General features: G+C 43.3%; 2 protein-coding genes across 5 annotated transcripts in view; one reads left to right on the top strand and one right to left on the bottom strand.

Moving 5' to 3' along the window:
• SYNC (syncoilin, intermediate filament protein) overlaps positions 1 to 2307 on the top strand; it is a 28983-nt gene extending 26676 nt beyond the window's left edge. For all 3 annotated transcript variants that reach the window (XM_062190890.1, XM_062190889.1, XM_062190888.1), the window contains one exon: positions 709 to 2307. In XM_062190890.1, coding sequence (XP_062046874.1) covers positions 709 to 741 — 33 coding nt within the window. In that variant the 3' untranslated portion in view covers positions 742 to 2307. The remainder of the gene's footprint in view (positions 1 to 708) is intronic.
• On the bottom strand, positions 2165 to 25809 carry RBBP4 (RB binding protein 4, chromatin remodeling factor). Of its 2 annotated transcripts, none has more exons than XM_062190893.1 (12): positions 25695 to 25809; positions 25055 to 25199; positions 20877 to 21022; positions 11077 to 11250; positions 10607 to 10722; positions 10347 to 10507; positions 10124 to 10250; positions 9912 to 9989; positions 6259 to 6335; positions 6106 to 6163; positions 5907 to 6017; positions 2165 to 3145 (listed from the first exon to the last, which is right to left on the bottom strand). In XM_062190893.1, exons 1-12 carry the CDS (start codon positions 25708 to 25710, stop codon positions 3080 to 3082), a joined length of 1275 nt encoding a protein of 424 aa, XP_062046877.1. In that variant the 5' UTR covers positions 25711 to 25809; the 3' UTR covers positions 2165 to 3079. The 2 variants fall into 2 exon arrangements, with proteins under 2 accessions (XP_062046877.1, XP_062046875.1); XM_062190891.1 differs by having other exon boundaries at positions 25055 to 25202; positions 25695 to 25808.
• Positions 25810 to 26098: the final 289 nt, after the last annotated feature.

Genomic DNA, 26098 nt, shown 5'->3' with positions numbered 1-26098 from the left:
TGGGAAAGCAGATGATGGCCCAAGTGCTTGGGCCCCTGGACCCACATGGGAGATTTGGAAGAAGCTCCTGGCCCCTGGTTTTGGACTGGCTCAACCTTGGTTGTTGTGATCATTAAAAGATGATTTTGCCTTTCAAGTAAATACACCTTTAAAAAAAAAAAAAAAAGACAAAAGCTTGTGTCAAGTGGTATATTATACAGTTGCTCATAATATTCATTCCCTAGTAAATTTCCATCTTGGTTGCAAATTCACAAATAACCAATTTATGCTTTTCCTAATTTTCTAGGATTTGTTTACAGATTTATTGAGCTGTAATTCATTTTACTTATTCAGAGATTATTTTAATCTTGCAATTGAGGACAATCAACTGCTAAACATCTTTGTGTGGATCAGATTTAAAGTGCAACAGAGAAAGATGAGGATTATTTCAAAGAAATCAAACTACAGAATCTCAGGCATTGTAATACTTAAGTTAGCCTGGTTAAAGAAAATTTTTATTCCTTTGCATCAAATAGATTATTACCATTCAGTTTTGCAAATAGGAGGCACCCATATATTTGCCAATAAAAAGTCAGCCCTGACCTGATCAGATGGAACACAAACCTGCATCTTCTAAACCTTGGGAGTTCACTGTTACAAACTTTCTACTATACTATTTCAAGTTGCACAAAGTGTAAATTTATTTTTTTTTCCCTCTCAATCTTACAGGGGCTGTTTAGAAATGTACTGCCGAATCTGTAACCCAGAAACAACAAACCAACCTTCTTAGCAAAGGATCACTAAGTACCTTTTGGATATACTTTTCTCCAAACAGACAAGTGCCACAGACTTGGCAAGAAATTCACCCTGTAAAAGTTACAAATGCTGGCTGACCTATTTACAATGATTCTTGTGTTGGCTGGAGGCAGAACATCAGTCAACTCTTAGCTGGACTGTCTCATAGCTGCAGGTACTGATGTCAGTGCACTGACCAGAGGAACATGAGCATCCTGCCTCCAGCAGCAAACCTCACACACATGCTGAGCAACGGATGAATGTATGGATACCTCTTACAGTATTGTAAAGAATGTATCTTGCCTGATGTTAACCCAAATTCAAAAACTTTGGGGAGGCACGGGTGGGGTCCAAAAGGAGCCAATTTTTGTTATGTAGGCTTATAATTTGAATTCTTTTGTGCCGTGTTATCAACTCCTTTTAAAAGTTTACTTTTTCTTAGACTGTGATGACTCATATATACTCTTAAAATAGTATCAAGATAACTTTAGTATATTTTAACACTAGAATTGGAAAGGAACCAATATAATTTTGAACCCAGTGTTAGGTCTCTTCAGATTTCCAGAAAGATCTTAAGTGGTTTTGTATCAGAATGATCTACTCGGTGTAAAAAAAAAAAAACAACCAAAAATGGAGTTACTAGTTATGGTACTTGGTGATAAAGATTTTCAGAACTGATTCCTTATAGCCTCTAAGGATAGACCTCAGTGAAACACACAGTGGGGAGATTCAACCTCTCTGAGAAAAGATTCAAGTATCTTTTCCAAATTTGAATTATGCCTTAAATCTTACCACACTGCCTCTGACACTTCTGGAAAATCCATGTAGCTAAGAACAGATTTTAAAAAGATGCGATTTCACCAAAGACTGATCTGTGCACCTCTAATTTCATGTTTTATGTCTTTCACTTTCCCTGGGAAGGAGTAAAGCTTTTTTCTATAGCTTGGGCTCTATTTTATTTAAAAGCATGTAACTTATTTGAAAGGCAGAGTTAAAGAGAGAAGCTGAGACAGATCTTCCATCTGCTGGTTCACTCCCCAAATGGCTGCCACAACTAGGCTGGCCAGGTTAAAGCCAGGAGCTCCTTCTGGGTCTCCCACATGGGTGCAGGGGCCCAGAATTTGGGCCATCCTCTACTGTTTTCCTAGACATTCATTAGCAGGGAGCTGGATTGGAAGTGAAGCAGCTAGGACTCAAATTGGCACCCATATGGAATGCTAGCACTGTGAGCCATGACTAACTCGCTGTGCCACAGTTCCAGCCCCAACTTGGGGTCTATTATATTTAATTTTATTCTTGACAATCAAAGATCATGGAAAATAACCCTAATATAAACCACTCTTCTTGAAAACAGACTGATATATACTAAATAAAACCCATCAGCATGAGGTTATGTAGAAAAGCAATTTATTCCATTATAAGCACTTACACAGTTAGTCATGGAGAGTACAGGCCTGCTGGTGAAACAGGTCACCCAAAGTGGAGATGGTATTAAACTAGTGGTCAAGGACTAACTCCTAAAAAAAAACAAAACACTTTTATCAAGGATTAATTTAAATTTAAAAACAAATACAAGCTATCGATTCACTCTTCTCAACTTGACAGCCTACCTGTGGCACAACTGTCAGGTAAAAACATACATCTTTACAACTTGGTGGTCCCAAGTTTAAAAAAACAAAACACAAAAACCATTTCACAGAAAGGAAAGGAATAACATGAAAACAGCTCAAGAAATACACTAATGAGCAAAAATATATGGAGAAAGAGGAACATGTAATTTCAACTTAACTGAAGAAACCAGGAGACTGGTTTATGTAGGAAAATGTGCATCCTGGAAAGTCAGGTGTGAAGATTTTAGAGTAGGAACCTATGACTTGAATCTCCCCTATTTCCTGAATAAAAATGACAACTTGCATTATTTAAACTTCATGGCTCAGACACCTACCTCAGTTGGCTCTATTCCTTGCTCTACCATTAAATGAATCTGAAAAACTCGGGGATATAGTGTAAGAAGAAAAAAAAAAAATCACACACAATATTCCCCTCTGTGGCTACTTTAGACCTGGGTTTGTTACTACAAAATTCCTGAAGAAAGTTTAAATATTAAGTTTGTGGCTTTGCTGAATCAAGTTCCGCAGTTAACATTAGAAAACTGCCCACTGCTTGGGCTAATAGCATTGTCAGTGGTACCTATTACAGAGGGGTAGCAGAACAAAGTCTGTGTGTCTCAAAACCAGTGTTAAGTCAATCTCAGGGTTGAGAGGAAAAAAAGGGGAGCTTAAAGTCACAAGAAGTGCAGATACGTCTAGGATCCTTGTCCTTCTGGATCCACACTTCCTTCAGGATCTTCATCATTGTAAATGTTCTCTGCCTGTCCGAAAACAAGAAAAAGAGCAAAGAATATTTACTAAAGTAAGAAAAAGGCAGCATTCCCATAATATAGAAGAACAGGAAACGAGATAAATATTTTAGGCTTGTGAGCCATGGACATTCTGTTCCAACTAAACAACTATGCTGTTGTTGGATAAAAGCAGCCATAATAGGTATGAACTATAATGGGAATGAATCATGTTTGAATGAGCACAGCTGTGTTTCAATAAAAACAAGCACCTGGCCCACAGGCCCTCAAAACTGAAGTTTGGTTACTGCTTTGATAACCAACATTCCTGAATCCTTTAACCAGATAGCAGTAATATTCAGCTGCTTATCAACTGATCAGTGAATAAATGATATATGCCTACAATGGATTATCTAGCAATCAGAAAGTACAAATCACCGTATGTGATTTCTTTAATGTCCAAAATAGGCAAATCCACAAAGTGGACTGATGGGTGCCTAGGGCTAGGGTAGGCTGTAAGAAAAACAATGACAGCATCAGACTCTATATAGGTATAAGGTCGGGGAATCTTTTGTCTCTGCCAAGCACCATTAGGACATCTATAACATCATTAGCAGGCCATGCAAAATTGTTAACTTAATTTGCCTGGTACAGATTTACTGAATTTTGGGTCCTGGCTGCAGTTGCCTTGGCAGGAACAGACCAAATGATTTCCCAGGTCTATATGGTGCATGACTTGACACCACTCAATCCTGCTCAGGCCCAGAAGACCCTCCCCCTCAACTCAGAGGCCACTTGTTAAGTCCTGGGTCCCCAGACTACTTGTATGCCATCTATCAACTCTGGGGGCTCTGACTTCTGCTCACTCTTGACTCAGGAAAGTACCATTGATTATTGGTTTATAAGACAGAGAATCCAACTTTAGAATCAAATGGAAGAGATGCCAAAGGGAGGGCAGGGAGGGGGCTCAGTTTCCACGAAATATCAGGGCATGCCATCCTCCCGTTAAATCAATGTATTTACCAACCCAGATGCACAGCAAATTTATAGAGCTGAATTTCCAACAACCCCTCACCCTTCCCAAAGCAGCAGCTTAACTGGCCACTCCAAAATGCCAGCTTCTGGTCTTTCTAATAAGCTTCAAAATGAGGTTACCCAGAGGCCCTATAGTTTTACTCAAGTGGGATCCAAAGAGGATCATTATGAATGACAAAAGATAACCATCATTCTGGAAAGCTCACTTTTTTTTTTTTTTTAGGAGCTGTGCTAAGAACTGGGACAAAGACTAAATATATACTTCTTATTATACTACAACAATTCCTTAACCAAAAAAACTTGGATGAAGTGATGAAGTAATGAACTAGAAGTGATGGTCTTGGAAAGGACCTAGTTCAAGTTCCTACAACAGTCCCCCAGCAATTACTAAAATATCCATAATAGGGCAAGCATTTAGCATAGTAGTTAAGACACCCATGTGCCTTATCAAGAGTGCCTGGGTTTGAGTCGTGGCTTTGCTTCTGAATACAGTTCCCTGCTAATGCTTACCCTGTAAGGTAGCAACAATGGCTCAATTAATTGGATTCCTAGAATCTATGTGGGAGATTTGGACTTAGTCCCTCACTCCCAACTTTGGTCTGGCCCAGCCTGTGTCACTGTAGAAATCTGGAGAATGAACCAGCAGATGTGAGCATGCTCTGTCTCAAATTCCTCATTTTACCATCTTAGCCATTTTATGCGATCACTTTAGTGGCATTAAACACACTCAAAATGTTGTATAACAATTTGCCATCCATCTCCAGAATGCAAGTTTTTAAATACTACTGTACATTACAGTTATTTTATTAATTTCTAAGTGCTCTGAAAATGTTAAGGGCAACAACCTAAACTTGGGCACAGAAGTAGGAATGTTTTTGATGTCTAGATAGGTTTCATAAAGAAACTGTAGTATTCGATGCTGTGAGATCCTATACACCTCCTCTGGGTATGTATGTCTACATCTGTGCAATGAAGACAGATGGGAGAAACACTGCAGAGAAGACTGTTTCGAATGTAGCAAGTGAGGTAGATCTAAAGATTACCAGACATGGAGAACTCTTGAGGAAGTCTGATTAACTTGGGGAAACACTGGAGCTATACAGAAAACAGCAGTCAGGAGGAAGAAAGGGGAATGAAAAGCAGGAAAGGGAAAGGTTGGTTTTGTTTAGCTGAATTTGAAACACCAGTGAGACAACCAGATAAAGGTAAAGAACAGGCAGATGGAAATGACAAAATATATGCAGGTACTAAAGTCATATCTGGGAGTAAACTGAAGATTATTCTTGCATTTGTGAGGCATATAAGAAGGTACCATAAAAAGCTTATGGAAAAATAGAATTAAACAGCTAAGTTGTGGCTGGTATTGTGGCATAGTGAGTTAAGCTGCTGCCTGTGATGCCAGCATCCCATAAAGGCACCAGTTCCAATCCAGCACCCTGCTAATATGCCTGGGAAAGCAGCGGAGGATGGCCCAACTGCTTGGGTCCCTGGACCCACGTCCAGGGAAATGGACTGGCCTAACCCTGGCTGCTGTGACCATCTGGGGAGTGAACCAGTGGATGGAAGACTGATCTTCCTCTGTAACTCTTTTAAACCAAATAAATCTTTTTAAATAAAAAGCTGTTTATTTTTGTGCAGAAACATTGAAATTCAGTTTTTTCACAATATGTAGCCCATAGATTTCTTGAAGACTCCATGTATGAGATGATGCTACCTCTCATTTATCTAAGCTTCTATAAATAAATGACCCAACACTTACCATCTGCCATACTTGCATAATATTGTCTTCTGACACCGAACAAATCACCCAAGGTTCATTGGGATTCCAGGAAAAGTCAGATATCTTAGCAGTGTGACCACCATGAATAAACTGAAAAGGAAAAACAAAGATATGAAATGTATCCTGGGCACATTAAATTACTTGCTATTTCAATAAGACTCAAAAGTTCGCAACATACCAACAACTCTGGGGGCCCATCTTCTGCATCTTCTGGGGATTGTTCCTCTCCAATTTTACTAGCATAAAGATAATTTGAAAAGTCAAAACAGATTCATTTCAACTACCTGTGTAAATAAAACACTATGCAAGGAGGGGCTAATATAAGACTTACCTTAAATCCCAGACATTCAGTCGGCGATCAGTACCACTAGAAGCCAAAATAGTCTCGTTGTGAGGTGACCACTGAACCTACACACAAAAATGAAGAAAGTAGAAAAGCCAAGAATTAGAAATACCAAGGGGAAAAATACCTAAAATTGTATTTCCAAGTGGGTAGCAGCAGGGACCCAAGTAGTTGAGCCATCATCTGTTGTCTCACAGGATTTGCATTAGCAGGAAGCTGGAAGAAATGGAGCCAGGGATACAGGATGCAAGTGTTCCTGGTGGCAACTTAACTGCTATGTCAAACACCCAACCCTCATATTTGAGATTACATCTTATCTATTATGATTCTATAACTGATCTCTAGCCAAATGCAATCCAATTGTGAACTAAGAACTAAAGTACAGATGGCATATATAATTGTTTTCCCAATTACTTATGAATTCCATATCACACATAAGGATTAAAAACGACTCCTACTGGGGCCAACATTGTGGCATAGTATTTAAGCCACCGTTTGTGATGCCAGCATCCCATATCAGAGTGCTGGTTGGAGTCCTAACTACTCTACTCCAGATCTTCCTGAGAATGCTTGGGAAACAGTGGAAGATGGCCCAAGTACCTGGCTCAGCTTTGGTTGTTGCGGCCATTTGGGGAGTGAGCCAGTGGATGCAAACTCTTTTTCTCTGATGCTCCGCCCTCAAATTAGTTAATTAAAAAGACTCCCATTAAAAAATATCTAAAACAAACAGCAATGACTTTATTATAGTTAGACAAAAGTCAACTACGATAAATGCAACAATCACATATCCTGATACTGTTTGGAAAGAAAGTGTTAGCTTCATGGTACAGAGAAAGCATTACTGACCAGCAGTTAGGGAAGAATCTGAATACTCTTCAGGCAAGAACACCATTATAAACAAAGACAAAGAAATAGGGCAAAAATGACTTATTAGAGTAGACTGGAGTAGAAAATAAGGTAACAGACTATGTTGCGTTATGTAGCAGCACATCTTACCTGAAGCCCTCCAGAATTAACCTTGACTATCCTCACTTCCTCAACACATAACAAAGCCTTTTATTATAATAATTTCTAAATAGCTCTTTCTTCACTACCAAATTTAAAACAATGCAAAAACTACACTGTATCTCCCTCACAGTGCCTTGGCAATAAACTTTGAATACAGTAAATGAATTTGTTGAGCTGAGTCAAACGACTTTATTATAAAGGAGCAAGAGGCTGGTGATGTCATAGATGGTTAACTGCTTGGAACTCTGCACCCATATTCCATATTCCATGTCAGTTCAAGTCCTGGCTACACTATGTTTTTTATTTTATTTTATTTTTTGACAGGCAGAGTGGATAGTGAGAGACAGAGAGAAAGGTCTTCCTTTGCCATTGGTTCACCCTCCAATGGCCGCTGCAGCCGGCGCATCGCGTTGATCCAAAGCCAGGAGCCAGGTGCTTCTCCTGGTCTCCCATGCGGGTGCAGAGCCCAAGCACTTGGGCCATCCTCCACTGCACTCCCGGGCCGTAGCAGAGAGCTGGCCTGGAAAAGGGGCAACCAGGATAGAATCCGGCACCCCAACCGGGACTAGAACCCGGTGTGCCGGCGCCGCAAGGCGGAGGATTAGCCTGTTAAGCCACGGCGCTGGCCTTACACTATGCTTTTGATCCACTTTCCTACTAATGAGCGCAGGAGACACTGGATGATGGCCCAAGTACCCAGTAGGTTCCTGTCATCCATGGGGAAGACCTATATGTTATTCCTGGATCCTGGTTTTGGCATACCTGTGGCAATTGTGGGCATGTAAGGAATGAACCAGAGAATGAGAGATCCCTCTCCGTTGTTCTGCCTTTCAAAGTAATTTTTAAAAAGCTAAACCGGGGGCTGGCATCCCATATGGGAGCCAGCTGGAGTCCTGGCTGCTCCACTTACAATCTAGCTCACTGTTAATACACTTGGGAAAGTAGTGGAAGATGGCGCAAGTCCTTCGGTCCCTGTTTCCACGTGGAGACCCAGATGAAGCTCCTGGATTCAACCTGGCCCAGCACTAGCTGTTGTGGCCTTTGGGGAATGAACCAGTGAATGAAGATCTCTCTATGTCACTCTGCCTTTAAAATAAATAAAAAAAACAAGTCTTAAAAAGAAAGCTGTATTCAAGGCTGGTGTTGCAGTGCAGTAGGTAAGACTGCTGCCTGTGACAAGAGCACTTGACTGCATTCTGTGTGGTGGCAGTTTGTGTCCAGCTGCTCCCCTTCTGATCCAGTTCCCTGGTAAAAGCAGAAGATGGCCCCTGCCACCCACTAGGGAAAACCAGAAGAAGCTCCTGGCTTGAGCCTGGCTTAACACTGGTTGTTGCGCCCATCTGGGGAGTGAAACAGCAAATGGAAGACGCACGCACTCTCTCTCTCCCCCTCTGTAACTTTGATTTTCAATAAATAAATCTTAGGCAGAAAACCAGGAGCTATAAAGGATGAATGAATGGAAATAAAACAATTAAGTGTCAGGACTAAAGCTGTGAAAATAATCAGACACTAATACCCTAAGATTGTAGGTGGCCAAAATACAGTTTGATAGCACAGGGGAGGGAGAGAGGGGGCAAGAGCATCGTGTTACACAGTGCAGCGAGTTAAGTTGATGCTGTCATCCAATATGGGTAGAGCTTGAATCCCGGCCCAAGTCTGGGTCTCTGGCTTCAGCCTGGTCCAGCCCTGGCTGCTGAGGCCATTTGGGGGAGTGAACCAGTGGATGGAAGCTCTTTCTCTTTCAAATAAATAAATCAGTCTAAAACAAAACCCAACCAAAATCCAAACTCAAAGAAATAACATTTCTGTGTGTGTGTGTGTGTATATAAATATATATAACAAAACACAACACAACTGGAGGAAAAACTCTAGTTTCCAGAGATGTTAGTACAGGCATAAAGAAAAGATCCCTATTATTTTATGCACCGGATAAAGCACAAGTGTGCCCAGTAATATACATAAGTCTTTTAAGAAAAAAAAATTTAGCCGGCGCCATGGCTCAACAGGCTAATCCTCCGCCTAGCGGTGCCAGCACACCAGGTTCTAGTCCCGGTTGGGGCGCCGGATTCTGTCCCAGTTGCCCCTCTTCCAGGCCAGCTCTCTGCTGTGGCCCAGGAGGGCAGTGGAGGATGGCCCAAGTGCTTGGGCCCTGCACCCGCATGGGAGACCAGGAGAAGCACCTGGCTCCTGCCTTCAGATCAGCACAGTGTGCCGGCCGCAGCGGCCATTGGAGGGTGAACCAACGGCAAAAGGAAGACCTTTCTGTCTGTCTCTCTCTCTCACTGTCCACTCTGCCTGTCAAAAATAAATAAATAAATAAATAAATAAATATTGGGGCTGCCGCCATGGCATACCAGGTAAAGCCTCTGCCTGCAGTGCCGGCATCCCACAGGGATGCCGGTTCGTATCCCAGCTGCTCTGCTTCCGATCCAGCTCTATGCTGTGGCCTGGGAAAGCAGTGGAGGATGGCTCAAGTCCTTGGGCCCCTGTACCTGTGTGGGAGTTTTGAAAGAAGCTCCTCGCTCCTGCCTTTGGATCAGTGCAGCTCCGGCCATTGCTGCCAATTGCTGTAATTCTGACTTTCAAATAAATAATTTTTTTAAAAAATATTTAGTAACACTGGTGTTTCTTACCTGGAATATTTCATCTTTATGTGATTCAAAGGAATGCAACTTCAGTTTCAGATTTCTCAAATCCCACAAGGCAACAGTCTACATACAAAAGGAAAAGGACAAGAACAATAAAATTTTTTTCAAGAAAATCTGTGACTAAAAAGATCTATGTACATTCCAACGATACTGGGGAAATTAATCCTATATATTCTCTTAAAGTAAACAAAACAGACCTTGTCAGCCGATCCTGTGGCAAGAATGAACTCACTGTATGGATTGAAAGACAGGCAGTTCACTTCAGCAGTGTGAGCATCAACTGAGTGGCTTGGCTTGGAAGTATTGTTTGAACGAGTATCCCAACTTAAAAAAAAAAAAAGTAAATAAGAAAAACACTTGAAATGGTAACTACATAACTTAGGAAACACACAGAGGAAAATAAAAAAGGATCCCACTCACATCATAAGTTTCTGATCATCAGCAACCGACCCAAACAGAGATTCATGGAGAAGATGCCAGGAAACATCTTCTACTACCGCTGTATGCCCCGTAAAGATGGTTTTCGCATCCACCACTTTTCCTTCCTTTGGAACAGCACTGATGTCCCACAGGCAGATGGTCTTAAATGTAAAATCAACCATTAAATACAAATTTTTTACTTTACAAACCTCCCAAAAGAAATCCAACTGGTAATTAGCCCAAATGGGAAGGATACACACGTGGTCATCAGAAGCACTAAGTAAGTGCCCACTGAGATTTGGGTTCCAAGAAAGTCCATAGCCTTCCTTCTGATGTCCACGGAGACGTAAATCTGGGTTGCACTCTCCAGAAGGGTCTGCAGAGTTGAGACACATCAAGATTACCTACTCCATCAACTCTCTGGATCTACTAAGCATAACACAACCTGACTGGATCAAGGTATCTAAAGTTTAACATTTAAAAATATAGAATTCATTATGACCAAATATATGATACTTAAGGTATATGGTCATTCTGCTTAAAAAAAAAAATTTTAAACAAGGCAAGAAGCACAAAGGGAAAAATGTATGTATTCATATCTATGTAGTAATATAAATCACGAAATGTTAAATTATACAAACAATAATAAGTAAATAAACTCAGAATGAGTGGAACCATGTACTTCCACTCTTGATTCATTATTTGCAATTGACTAGAAAAGGGCAGGTACCTGGCTTAGAAGGATGCTTCGTATAGTCGAAGACAAGAACGTCACTGGATGGAGTTTTTGTCGCAATGATGCAAGGGTTCTGGGGCATATAACGAGCTCTGTTTACTTCTCCTTCATGGTTGATCTTTATTTCTATTTCAATTTTTCCACTAACTGATCCAAAACCTCCAAATTCTGTCATTAAGATAAAGTGCAAATGAGGAAAAAGCAGGAATTATTCTAGGTATGTCATCCAGAGTACAAGGACTTTTATCAGTAAGCCAGTATACAAGTGATTTAGACATTTGTTGGTCTTTTACACTCTAAGTACATAGTTAAATACTTAATAAGAAGCACTGCCTCACTATTTGAAATTAACTAGCAATTCCACTTCAAAAGGAGATTCTTAATAGTTTAAGTATCATTTAAACTACAAGTATGCTAAATAAATAAAACTCAAGTTACTATTTAAATAATCATTAAATACACAGTTTACTAAGCATTAAAGAGTCCCTTTTATACCATTCACCTGAATCTCTAATTTGGGGCACTTCCCACCTTAAAAAAAAAAATGAGGTTAGCATTAGTGGGTTAAGCCACGGCTTTTGATGCCAGCATTCCACACAGGACCAGTCTCAGCCGCTCTGCTTCCAATCCAGCTCCCTGCTAATGTGCCTGAGAAAGCAGCAGCAGATGATTCAAGTACTTGAGTACCTACCAGCCACATGAGAGACTAGATGGAGTTCAAGGCTCCCGGATTTGGCCCGGACCAAACCTTGGCAGCAGTGGACATTTGGGGATTGAACCAGTGAATGGAAGCTCTGTTTTTCAGATAAATAAATAAATCTTTAAACATATACAACTCTGAGCATTAAAAAAATATTATTTATTTGAAAGGCAGAGAGAGAGAGAGGTAGATAAATATCTTCCATTGCTGGTTCATTTCCCCAAAGCCTACAACAGTCAGAGCTAGGCCAGGCTGAAGCTAAGAACTCCATCTAGGTTTTCCATGAGAGTGGCATGTACCCAAGTACTTGAGCCATCATCTGCTGCTTCCCGGATACATCAGCAGGAATGCTGATCAGAAGTGCATGGTAGGGGCTGGCGCTGTGGCACAGCTAGTAAAGCCACCACCAGCATTCTATATGGGCACCAGTTCAGAGACTCAGCTGCTCTACTTCTGATCCAGCTCTCTGCTATGGCCTGAGAAAGCAGTAGAAGATGGCTGAAATCCTTGGGCCCCTACACCTGCATGGGAGACCTGGAAGAAGCTGCTGGCTCCTGGCTTCAGATCGGCCCAGTTCCAGCTGTTGCGGCCATTTGGGGAGTGACCCAGCAGACAGAAGATCTAACTCTGCCTTTCAAATAAATAAATCTTATTAAAAAAAAAAAAAAAAAGTATGGTAGCTGGGACTCAAATCAGGCACTCCAATATGGGATGCAGTTGTCCCAAGCAGCGGCTTAACCTACTGTGCCACAATACCTGCCCTGGAGTGACCTTTCTGAAATACCATCACACTCATTTCCCTACAGCATTTCTTTTAGCCCAATGAGGAACAACAGAGCCCCAACAGCTAATTCCATTTTCTTGACCTCCATTTACACTTGCCAATCAATGTCCTTGGTTGAAATAAAACATGCCGGCTGCAGCATGCCAGCCGCGGCGGCCATTGGAGGGTGAACCAATGGCAAAGGAAGACCATTCTCTGTCTCTCTCTCTCACTGTCCACTCTGCCTATCCAAAAAATAAATAAATAAAAACAGGTAGGCATGGACCAGACAAAACACTTTAAATTCTCATTTTGACTACTATATGCATCCAAGAGTTCACCTAAATACCATTATAAAATATTCAACAATAAGGCAATATTATAAGGCAATATAAAAACAAAGGTATAGTTAATGGTCAGCCAAAGAATTACAGAAGCCAGCATAAAATATTAAAAGGCTCAGAAGTGTTAGACCAGGCCTTGATGATTATGGGAAAAGCCTTCACTTTCTGACTCTCAAATACATTCTCTATAAGGCAAAGAAGCTATGACAGTTAACTTGTAAATAAAAATGCTCTATCAGCATTGCTAAACAAGCGTTACTCACTGAAGGACAAAAATCTTTGAACACAAAAATGTAGATAGGTAACATGGTTGGTGTATTAGGTAACTTTTAATTTCAAAATAACTTTTACAAGCTGAAAAGCAAATGTTTCAAACAGGCTAAAAAGCTAAATATGAAACTTCAAGAAAGAATCCAAGGGAGAAAAAAACAGATTAACACCCCCCCCCACAAGCACACAAAAGCATTATGATACCTCCTTACGGAACTTCCAGTTTAGGCACAGGGAGGTCCACACCTGTAACACATTACTGCCAGAGAAGGCATGATGCCTGAAAAGAGGCACCAGTAACACAGGAAAAGCAAAAGCCAGCACAGAACAAGAGACTTCATTACATAATATGGTCATTTCAGTACTGGGCATAGACTAAATATGATCCTCCCTAACATAAAGTACAGTATTAAGAATTCAGCTCGGAGAATTCAAAATTGAGCTTTCATATAGACAAAGATTTATCTATCTATAATTAGTGGGCTCCCAGGTTCAAGTTGGCTACAGGCCAATTTGAAACAGGAAAAAAGGCTGGCTTATCAATGCACAATATACTGAATTGAAACTAAGGTCCAATTTTCTTTCTATTTCTCTCCATATAAAATACTATCAAAACAAAAGGATATAACACATTACAGAAGTCCACAAATCTGTAGCCTGATGAATTTTTATATATGTATGCACCAGGGGGATGACCACTCAGATGAAAATAAATATTTCCAGTGTCCCAGAAGCCATTAATGTGTACTTCCCAATCAATAATAGCACCACAAAGAGCCAACATTTTGATTGCTAACACTATATAGTGTTATAAAAAAAGGCTATAAACCTTTGAAACTAAGAGGTTCTAACAGGGCTGGCCCTGTGGCATAATAAGCTAAGCCTCCACCTGTGGCGCCAACATTCTATATAGGCACTGGTTTGTGTCCCTGCTGCTCCACTTCTGATCCAGCTCTCTGCCTATGGCCTGGATACGCAGTGGAGGATGGTCCAAGTCCTTGGGCCACTGCACCTGTGTGGGAGACCCAGAAGAAGCTCTTGGCTCTGGATCAGCCGAGGTCCAGCCACTGTAGCCATTTGGGGAATGAACCAGCAGATGGAAGACCTTTCTCTCTGTCTAGCTCTACCTCTGAAATAAATAAAATCTTTTTTTTTGGACAGGCAGAGTGGACAGTGAAAGAGAGACAGAGAGAAAGGTCTTCCTTTTGCCATTGGTTCACCCTCCAATGGCCGCCACGGCCGGCGCGCTGTGGCCGGCACACTGCGCTGATCTGAAGGCAGGAGCCAGGTGCTTCTCCTGGTCTCCCATGCGGGTGCAGGGCCCAAGCACTTGGGCCATCCTCCACTGCACTCCTGGGCCACAGCAGAGAGCTGGCCTGGAAGAGGGGCAACTGGGACAGAATCCGGTGCCCCAACTGGGACTAGAATCTGGTGTGCCGGCGCTGCAGGCGGAGGATTAGCCTATTGAGCCGAGGCGCTGGCCATAAATAAAATCTTAAAAAAAAAAGCAAGTTCTAACATCCTAAGTCAAATACCCAAAGTATCTGTATCATAATTCAATATAAGTTTATTACATAATTGAGATTTCTTTTTTAAAAGGGAAAAAATAGGGGCTGCATTTGGCCTAGCAGTTAAGACACAGGTTTAGATGCTGGTGTCACATTGAGGAGGGTATGGGTTTGAGTCCTGGCTCTACTCCCAATTCCAATTCCTTGCTAATAAGGTCCTGAGAGGCAGCATGGCTTGAGCAGTTGGGTCCCTGCCAGTCAGAATTGGCTGCTGTAGGCTTCTGGGGAATGAACTGGCATATAGAAGTTCTCCTTTCTCCTCCTGCCTCCCAAATAAAATACAGAAACCAATTCTACAAAGTTGTTAAAAATAAACTTATTCTTGGTAAAGGGTGTGAGGTACAATTTTGCATTAAAGGGCTTAAAACTTGATTACAGCCAAGCTAGCTCTAACAAAAACATGGATTCTTCTTAATGTCAAAACAGAAGCAGTTTTATTTCTTTGCACTTTGGAAGGTCAATGATCTTCTGAAACTGTCTGCCAGCAATTGCCTTAAACCAAATGGGGTTAAGTAGATTGTAATCAACTGTAAGATTGAATCAACGGTTAAATCCGAGCGTCCAGGACATTTCACCTTTTAGGTAGGAAGCTATCTTCCCAACAATCACCTAAGAAACACACACTTTAAGGGACATTAATCAGGACATCTGCCTCCATCATTCCATATCCTTCAAGCACTAAGCCTACCCACTGATCTGAAAAAGATTTTGAAGGAATGGGGGAAGGGAGGCACAAAAAATAAAGAGGAAGGAATGGGAGATGATAAACCCTGTAACCCTGAGGTAAGTTACAAAATCTGGGTCACAAGAAAACTTTGTGAGGATCAAACAGGGGATTTACATAGTCATTATCATATATATAACTGGCACTTAAAAAAACTATTTAATAAAATCATGAAGATAATGGTCTCTTCAGTACATAAAAGGCAACTGGTTTGATATCACACCAAAAAAAAGTTACCAGAAAAAAAGATTTGGGCACACATGTTAAACAGTGTGACATCCCATATGGGCACTGGTTCCCGCTCCAGCTGCTCCTCTACCCAACTCTCTGCTTGTAGCCTGGGAAACCAGTGGAAGATGGCCTAAGTGCTTGGGGCCCTGCCACCCACATGGGAGACCCAGAAGAAGCTCCTGGCTCCTGGCTTTGGATTGGCTCAGATCTGGCCATTTGGGAATGAACCAGTGGCTGGAAGACCTTTCTCTCTGTCTCTCCCTCTCAAATAAATAAAATCTTTTTTGTTTTTTCCCCCCAAAAATGTCATCTCAAACCAGTAGGTAAAATGGATTAGTTAATACTTGATATTTGGGGACCAGTGCTGTGGCATAGCGAATTAAGCTACTGTCTGCAAAGCAGGTATCCTGTATGTGCACCGATCTGAGTCCCGCTGATGCACCTGGGAAAGCAGAAGAGGATGGCCTAAGTCCTTAGATCCCTGCCACCCACGTGGGAGACCCTGATGAAGCTCCTGACTTTGGCCTGGCTTGGTCCCAGACCATTGTGGCTATTTGGGAACTGAACTAGTGGATAGAAGATCCCTCTGACTCTCCTCTCTTTCAAATAAATACATCTTTAAAAAATTGATATTTAAAAATCTGCTTATCATTTAAGAGAAAAGCTTGGATTCCTACTCCATGCCTAACTCCAAAACAAATATCATAAAGAAAAAGTTTTAATGGTTTAAAAAAAAAACAAAACAAAACAAAACAAAAAAAAAAACAACAACAACGAAGCACTGAAAAGAAGAACTGGTGAGTACTCTGAAATCTTTGTATGGGAAGGGCTTTCAAAGAACACCATAAAAGGACATCACAGGAAAGCTGGACGGTTTAAAATGTATAGCCTCTAAACAATATTTAAGACTTAAAATTTAAGTTGAACTCGGAAAAGTCAACGGCATCTTTTGGGAGTAATTTACCATACAAGGAGAGATAGCTCAAGAAGGAAAAATGAGCAAAAAAATTAGATAGTTCAAGGGATATTAACAAAAGGCACATACTTTAAAATAAGCTAATCATCACAAATTAAAAAGTGAAGTAAAATGAGGTTGGGTGCTATTACATATAATGTTGGCAAGGGAACAGATAAATACAAAACCTGTAGGTGAGATTGTGAATATCCTTTGGATGGCAATCTGGCAGCATCAAGTATATTTAAAACTGGTCTTGCCCTCTGATCCAGCACTGTTTTCATATAAAACTTATTTCTACAGTGAAACTATCCAAGGTCTACACATAAGAACTGTTTTGGGGGAAAAAAAAGGAAATCACCTACTGTCAATCAATAAGCGATGGTTAATTATGGTATACAATAGAGTCATGATACATTACACCAGAAAAGCAAATTACAGATTTATATCGTGGGGCCAGCACTGTGGCGTAGCGGGTTAAGTCGCTACCTAGAGTGCTAGCATCACACATGGTAGCAGTTCAAGTCTCAGCTATTCTGCTGCTGATGCAGCTCCCTGCTGCTAACGCACTTGGGAAAGTAGCAAAAGATGGCCCAACTGCTTGGGCCCCTATACACAAATAGTAAACTCTGATGACGCTCCCAGCTTCAGTCTGGCCCAGCCCTGGCCACTAAGGCTAACTTGGAAGAGAACCAGTAGAAGGAAGTTCACTCTTTCTCTTTCCTTCTCTCTGTAACTCTTTCAAACACATACATAATTCTCAATAAGATAAAATAAAAAATATATATATATATATATATATAGCATACTGTATCTACTATACTAAGAAAAATGTTCGCTATACAGTTAAGTACTCAACTTATCTGCTGAATGAGTAATCCAATACATGAGATAAATCCTTCAGGGGCCAGCACTGTAGTGCAGTGGGTCAACACCCTGGCCTGAAGCACCAGCATTCCATATGGGCGCCGGTTCAAGGCCCGGCTGCTCCACTTCCTGTCCATCTCTCTGCTATGGCCTGGGAAAGCAGTAGAAGATGGCCCAAGTCCTTGGGCCCCTGCACCTACGTGGCAGACCCAGAAGAAGCTCCTAGCTTCGGATCAGCACAGTTCTGGCCATGGCGGCCACCTGGGGAGTGACCCATCGGATGGAAGACCTCTCCCCTCTGTCCCCCCCTCCCCGTTTTGCCTCTCCTCTCTCTGTGTAACTCTGACTTTCAAATAAATAAATCAATCTTAAAAAAAACTTTCAGAAAACAGTTATCAATTTAACAAGTGATCTCTAGGAGATAGGCTTATGGAGGGTAAAATGCCTTTCACACTGTTTTGTATTTAAAATTATTGTATCCTCAATGAAATATATGTTACATAACAACCCTATTGAACAGAATGGGGCAAAGAGGTCAAATGATTTACTCAAAACCACTGTTAGGGCCTGGCACTGTGGTAAGCTGCCCAGTCAATTGAGTCTTGGCTGACGTGCTTCCCATCCCTGCTAATGCACCTGGGAAAGCAGTGCATGATGGCCCAAGTAGTTGGGCCCCTGCCACCCACATGAGACACCTGGACAGAGTTCCAGGTCCTTTCTGGTGTCAGCCTGGCCCAGCCTTGGCTGTTGGGGCCATCTGGGGAGTAAACCTGCAGATGGAAGTTCTCTTTCTCTGTCTCTCTCCCTCTTCTCTGCCTTTCAAATAAATAAAAAACAAGCAAACAAAAAACAAACCTGCACAGCTGGCTAGAGGCATAACAGGCATTAATCCCAGTAAGCTCAGTGTTCTTCCCCCTCAGTGATGACCATCTAGAGAATAATTTGATAAAAATCCCATTTTGGGGCCAGCGCTGTGGTGCAATGGGTCAAAGCCCTGGCCTGTAGCACCGGCATCCCATATGGATGCCAGTTCAAGTCCCCGGCTGCTCTACTTCTGGTCCAGTTCTCTGTTATGGCCTGGAAAAACAGAAGATGGCCCAAGTGTTTGGGTCCCTGTACCCATGTGGGAGACCTGAAAGAAGCTCCTGGCTTCGGATTAGCTTAGCACTGGCCATTGCGGCCACTCAGGGAGTGAATCAGAGGATGGAAGCCCTCATTATGTAACTGTCTTTCAAATAAGTAAAATAAATTTTTAAAAATCCTACCATATAGTTACATTCCGGTCAATAGCACAAAGTCATGTTTTCTGAATGTATCTTGGACTGTGCATCAAACCAGGCTAAATTTTCAATAATTGAAAACTATACTGTGGTAGCAGACAGTTGGTATAGTGTTTAAGATGCTGTTTGGAGGTAGGGAGGGTAGGGTGAGAAGTATTATGATGTCCTTAGAACTGTGTATGTGGGGCTGGCACGATTGCATAACAGATTAAGCCACTGCCTAAAACGCCAACATCTCATATGGGTGCTGGACGAATCCAGTTCCCTGCTAATGCACCTGGGAAAAGCAGTTGAGGATGGTTCAAGTGCTTGGGCCCCTGGATCCATGTGGGAGATCTGGATGAAGTTCCTAGCTCCTGACTTCATCCTGGCCATGTGGCCATTTGGGGGAGTGAACTAGTAGACGGAAGATCTCGCTCTCTCGGTAATTCTGCACTTCAAATAAATAAAAATGAATCTAAAATAAAACTGTATTTATGAAGCACATGAAATTTGTTGCCTTAATATAAATTTTTTTTTTTAAAAAAAGAAAAAAAAGTTTGGGATAATTGCATTCCTAATCAAGAGTCCTAGGCTTGTCTCAGTTCTGCCTCCAACTCCAGCTTCCTGCTAACGCACACCCTGGGAAGCAGCAAGTAATGGCTCAAGTAGTTGGTTCCCTACCACTCAAGTGGGAGACCTGGATTGAGTTTCAGGCTCCTAGCTTTGGCCTGGCCTAGTCCCATCTGTTGTGGTCATGTGGGGACTGAACCACTGGATGGAAGGGCTGTCTTTTTCTCCCTCTCAGCTTGTCACTCAAATAAACAAGGATGTAAAAAACAAAAAGACAAAACACACACACAACCCAAGATCACCAAAAAATATAATTACAATCATGGTAAGTAACTTAAAGATATAAAAATTCATTCTTCTATTCAGGAGAAATCTAAGATTAGAAATATTCAACATTAATTATTTACAGTACAAGTCTTAATAATGAACCCCATTTTCTATCTAAAGATTTTGACTTTGAATAGTGGATAAATGACAAGAGTAATGCAATTTACAATGTTTCCAATGGTATGATAGGGATGGGCATTTGGTCCCCACTTGGCCATCTGTAAAAAACTAATCTTTGGTGTCCTGTCCCTTCAGAGAATAAAACTGATTTGAAGCATGGCATGCAAACATAAAAAAAAAAAAAGATTGACTTTGATGTTAATAATAAAAGAAACACCAATTCCCACTTCTGTAAAGGAAGGAGTAAGCATTTCAAGAGCATTTAAACCTTTAGGGTATTTCCTAAAAATAGGATATAAATGGCTTACTGAAATTTAACTTCATATACACAGTGAGTGCCATGGTTAAGTGATTGCTACCAATCACACATAGCAAGGGTAATTCAGACCCATGTTTCTTGATGCCTGTTTATATACTCTATGTATACGTTTCCTCTAGGTTGATTTATCTGAAAGGCAGTGTGACAGAAAGAAACAGAGGCCAGAGACTTATCTTCCATCTGCTGGTTCACTCACCAAAAGCCCTCAACAGCCATGAGCTGCATCTATGTCTCATTTGGTGGCAGAAACTCAAATACTAGGGCCATCACCTGCTGCCTCCCAGGCACATTAGTAAGAAGCTGGATTGGAAGTACAAGGTAGCCAGTACTTCAAGCAGGCACTCTAGTTTGGCATGGGGTAACCCAAGACACAGCTTAACATACTGTACAACATCTGCCTCTGCACCTGTGCTTGACTCATTCAAAGAGTAAGACTGCTTATATCTACTCACACCCACAAGCCAATCTTCATCTCTTCAAGGCCAACCTCTCATCTGTAAGAGGGCACAGCCAATAAGACATGGCTGTTATTTGCTTCTTTCAATTATACAAACACTGCCCCTGCCCTTTGGTAGAGAAAAGTGTATAACAAAGGTGCACAATCAAGTACATGTTTTTTTTTTTTTTTTTGGTATAACAAACATGGTTTTTTTTCTAGCTTAAATGTTGCTTCTAACTTGAGAAGTTACCTTATCAAATTGCATATCCCTTTTATGGTAATTCAAAGATATGAAAGCTAAAACTTGTTACTTTTTTCACCTTTAAGATTCCTACCTCCTTTCTCACTGTCGTAGTGTGAGGCATCAAACTGTGCATCATCATTAGGGAGCTGCACACTGGCTATCACAAGATGGTTTTGTTCATCCGACGTATGTGTCCCCAGGACAAGTCGATGAATGCTGAAATCTTTTCCTTCTGGTCTGTAATATCAATATGTGGTTACTATTCAAATAAGTAACACCAAGAGAGATCACACAGACATAAATGTACACAAAAGGGCACTATTACAACCAAGTTTTCAGGAGAAAGTCATTAAGAGCCTTATTTCTGACCTTTTTCACTTTTTTTTTTTCCTCATTTGAGAGCCACAGGGACAGAGGAAAAAGGAGGAAGAGATGGGGGAGGGCGTCAGTGAGCACACTCCCATCTACTGGTTTACTCTCCAAATGCCTCCAACAGCTGGGGTTGTTAGGGCAGGGCTGAATTTAAAGCTGGGAACTCAATCCAGAACTCCCATGTGCATGGCAGGAACCCAATTACTTAGGCTATCACCACTGCACACACTGGCAGGAAGCTGGAATCAGGAATTGAACGCACACACTTCAGTGTGGAACATGGGTATTTCAACCACTAGGCTAAAAAACTGCTCCCTACTTTCTAAAACCCTTGGGGCCAGTTCTGTGGCTTAGCGGGTAAAGCCGCCGCCTGCAGTGCTGGCATCCCACATGGGTGCCGGTTCAAGTCCTGGCTGCTCCTCTTCTGATCCAGCTCTCTGCTATGACCTGAGAAAGCAGCAGCAGATGGCCCAACTCAATGGGCCCAGGCACCTGCACAGAGACAAGGAAAAAGCCACTGGCTTCGGATGAGTGCAACTCCAGCCGTTGCAGCAAATTGGGGAATAAACCAGTAGATGAAAAACCTCTCCCTCCCTCTGCCTCTCCTTCTCTGTGTAACTCTAACATCTTTCAAATAAATAAATCTTTAAAAAAATTAACATTTTCAAAAACTAATTTGAGAGGCAGAGGCAGAGAAAGATATCAGTATCAATCTCCCATCTGCTGGTTCATTCCCCAAGTACCCACAACAACCAGTGTTAAGTTAAGCCAAAACTGGGGAAACCAAGAACTCAATTCAAGTTTCTGACTTGGGTATCTGGGACCCAACTACTTGAGCCATCATCTGCTGTATCTCAAGAAGCACATGAGCAGAAGTTGAACCCGGGCTTTTTGACAAGGGATTTGGTGTCCCAAGTGGCATCTCAACTGCTATGCCATGTGCCTGCTTCCATTCTCCTTTGGAGAGGCAGACACACACACACACAGAACTCCCATCCACTGGCTTACCTCTCAAATGCTCACAGTGGAGCTGTGCTGAGGCTGGGAGCTGCAAACTCATTCTAGGCCTCCCACATGGGTGGCAAGAACCCAATCACTTGAGCCATCAATGTGCCTCTCTCCCAGCTGATGCTGGAGCCAGAACTGGGTATTAAACCCAGAGAATTTCAAAGTGAGATACAAGTGTCTTAACTGCTAGACCAAATGCCTGCCCCTGTTTTCTACTTTTAATGCATTTTCCATACAGCTGAGTATAAGAACCACATAAGTTAAACTTTCTAAGTATTTAAAAAAAAAGATCTATTTGAAAGGCAAACACACACACACACACACAGAGAAACCAATCTTCCATCTACTGGTTCACTCCCCAAATGGCCACAATGGCCAGGGGTGAGCCAGGAGCTTCTTCCAGGTCTCCCACACGGGTACAGGAGCTCAAGGTGATCTGCTGCTTACCCAGGCACTTTAGCAGGGAGCTAGATTGGAAGTGAAGCAGCCAAGACGACTCAAACTGGCACCATATAGGATGCCAGAGCCGCCAGGCAGAGGCTTAACCTGCTATGCCACAGTGCCAGTCCCTCCATTTTTTCTAACTTAATCAAAACCCAAGAATGACCCTAGGAAAAGTCTATGGGGCTATGCTGTGGTGCAGTGGGTTATATGCAGCTCCCATATTGGAGTGTCAGTTGTGTGCCAGCTATTCTGCTTTTTACCCAGCTTCCTGCTAATATGCCTGGGAAAGCAGCAGAATGGAAGATGGTCAAAGCACATGGGCCCCTGCCACCTTGCCACGACCCCCCCACATTCCCTCTGCTGGCTCACAACCAAATGGCTTCAGCCAGGTCTGGGTCAGGTTGAAGCCAGGAGCTCAAACTACACCCAGGTCTCCCATATGAGTGGCAGAGGCCCAACCTCTTGAGCCATGATTCACTCTGCTTCCCAGGGTACACTAGCAGGAAGCTGGATTGGATGTCAAGTAGCAGGGACTTGAACTCAAACTCTGATATGGGACTGGACACCAACTGGCAGTTTAACCTTCAGCACCACACTCCCCCAAAGCAGAGGTTCTTCAACTGTGGTGCCAGGACCAATACCATCAGCATTACCTGGGAATTTTGGTTAGAAATACAGGGGCAGGCATTTGGTAAAGCTTTTAATAGGCCAGTTAGGCAGCTGGCATGCAGAGTGTCTGGGTGTGAGTGCTCTCTTCACTTCCAATATAGCTTTTTGCTAATATGCACCCTGGGAGGCAGCAGGTGACAGCTCAAGTACTGGAGTCCACACCACTGATGTGGGAGACCTGGATTTAGCCTGGCCCAGTCCCAACTACTGAAGGCATTTGAGTATCTCAGCAGATAAGATCTCTGTCTCTTTCTGTGCCAATAAAAAAAAAAAAATTCTTAGATCCACCCCACATTTACTGAATCAGAAACTCTGGTGTGGGGCACAATAATGTTTTACATCTTCAGCTGATCATGATGCATATCAGAATTTGAGAATCCCTGGTCTACCTGGGGAAGACGCTGCACAAGTAGAATTCATTAGGGCTTATCAATCAACTGCCTGTCAAGTGGATTAAAGGTAAAACCTAAGAATGTCCAACCAAAGCCAACTATGACAAAAAAGAAAATAAACTGAATTGGGACCTCAGTGGAAGGAATTATTCAGTTTGGAACATATCAAGTTAGGGAAGTCAGTAAAATGCTTCAAAGACGACACTAAAAGACAGCTGAAAAAAAATCAAGAGCTCAGAAGTTAGGTTGAGAAATACCCCTTCACACAGAACTGACAAACAATGCCGAGAACATCCGTCTTACACAGAAAGACAGAAGGGGCTGGCATTTGGCACAACAGTTAAGGCACAGCTTGGGATACTGGCATCCATATCAGAATGCCTGGTTTCGAGTCTCAGCTCTCTGTACATGCATACCACAGGAGGCAATGGCTCCTAGTGGTGATGGCTCGGGTGAGTGGGTTCCTGCCACCTGTGTGGGAGACCTGGATGGAGTTCCTGGCTCCCAGCTTCAGCCTAGCCCAGGCCTGGCTGTTAGGGGCGTTTAAGGAATGAACCAGTGGATGGGGCCTCCTTGTCGCTATACAGAGAAAAACTGTTAAATTTTTATTACTCACTGAGCCGAATCATAGTCTAATAATCCACATTCTGCAAATACTTTTAACTTTTTTTTTTACACTATAGTCAAAGGCTTGGTACACTTTAACTTGCAAAGATGTATTTTGAAGAGTTTACTTAGTACACAAAATAATGTCAGAATGTTATTATCAAAAGCGAAGATGTTCTATAACAGAAAAACCATTATTCTAACAGACACATGGGTAACACTAGACAACATTTCATCTCCTCTATCAGAGCTACCCACAGGGCTTTCGCCATGCCCCCTCCCTTACAGGAAAACTACCCTTACAGGTGTTTCCTCCGCATCCCAACTATCTCCACCGGCTCTCAGCAGCTTCCACTTGCCTCCTCAGCGACACCCTGCCCTCCCTGAAGGCAGCTGCCAGGCATCTTTGTAATCGGCTGTGACATGAGATCCCAAACGTCTTGCTACAAGGACTCGACCCATCATAACACTGCCGAAAGCTGACAAATCTCACACGATTTTAAATACTGGGTCAACTGCAGCTGTAACACGACTCCCCGAGTCAGTATCAGAGCAAGACAACGCCGGTCTGTTTTCTCTTATCAAGAAAATTACACAATGTTACATTTTGCCTTACTTTTGGGCCTCCGAAGGGGGGCGGGGGGGGGGGGGTGAAAACACGTCCCCAAGAGCCTCGGATCACGTGCACTCTCCGGCGGACCGGAGTGAGAACAGAAAAAGCAACGGGAGACTCTACTCCGAAGAGACATCAAAACAGCGCGCAAGAGATTCTTGTCACCTGGTTACATCTGGAAGCCACTGTGCAGTCAGGCTGGGCCACTCCAGGGCGTGGGTCATCACCAAGTCGTACAGAAAAGGGGTGTTCTTTTTCCATATTTTGTACTCCTCGTTGATCACACGTTCCTCCACCGCGTCGTCAAAGGCTGCTAAAGGTTTTTTTTTTAAGCAAACTAAGTTAGCGCGTGGAGGCAGGCGCGCTGCCCCGTCCTGACTGAAATGGAGGCGACTCGGCTCGACCTCCCCGGCCGAGGCTCCGACGCGCCTCTCCGCCCGCGCGGGGCCGGAAGTCCCCAGCTCATTCCGGCCCTGGGCGCCCGTTCGGGGCGCCGCGGAGTCTGCGGGACCGGCGAGGAGGCCCAGGGAGGGGCAGGGAGCGGCGCGCCGGCCACAGAGCCCGAGCTCCAGGAGGGACAAACAACCGGCCGGCCCCCACCGCCAGCCCCGCCGCGCGCCGGCGGGCATCGCTCCTGAGGACCCGGCGCGCCGTTAGCCGCCCCGCGGGGAGCGCCCTCCTCGCGCCTCCGTCGCCGGGGACTGCGCTCAGCCAAGTCGGGCCTGCCTTCACTCTTAGGCCGAGCCGAGGCCACGGCGCAGCCCCGGCACCCCCCGCCCGCCTGAGGCGGCCCCGGCAACCTCACCTTCCTTGTCGGCCATGGCGGGCGGACGAGCCGGGGGGAATCCCGGGGTCGAGCGTTGCGGGAGGGGCGGGGAGGCTGCGGGCGCTCGTTCGGCGCGCGCGGCCTCTATTGTTTCCTGCGGCCCCTGCGTGAGGCCCGACTCGCGCACCTTCGCGCCAACAGCAACCAATCGGAGCGCGCCGAGCGGCGGGGTGGGCGGGGAAACGGCCATCGCAGCCTATCCAGACGCGCGGAATCGTTCCCCGCGGGGCCCAAGAGCGCTCTCCACCCCTGCCCCCCACCGCCGGGGACCGACTTCCACCGGTTGCGCGCGCACCCGAGTAGGTGGGGCTGTACCCATCCCGAGTCACGTGAGAGAGTTCTAGCTCGCGCACTCCCGGGGGCGGCCATTTTCTTTAAGGCTG

This window comes from Lepus europaeus, chromosome 5 (genome assembly GCF_033115175.1).
Source record: "Lepus europaeus isolate LE1 chromosome 5, mLepTim1.pri, whole genome shotgun sequence".
NCBI lineage: Eukaryota > Metazoa > Chordata > Mammalia > Lagomorpha > Leporidae > Lepus > Lepus europaeus.
The sequence above is the reverse complement of the archived record's forward strand: the minus strand, read 5'-3'. Positions and strand labels throughout refer to the sequence as shown.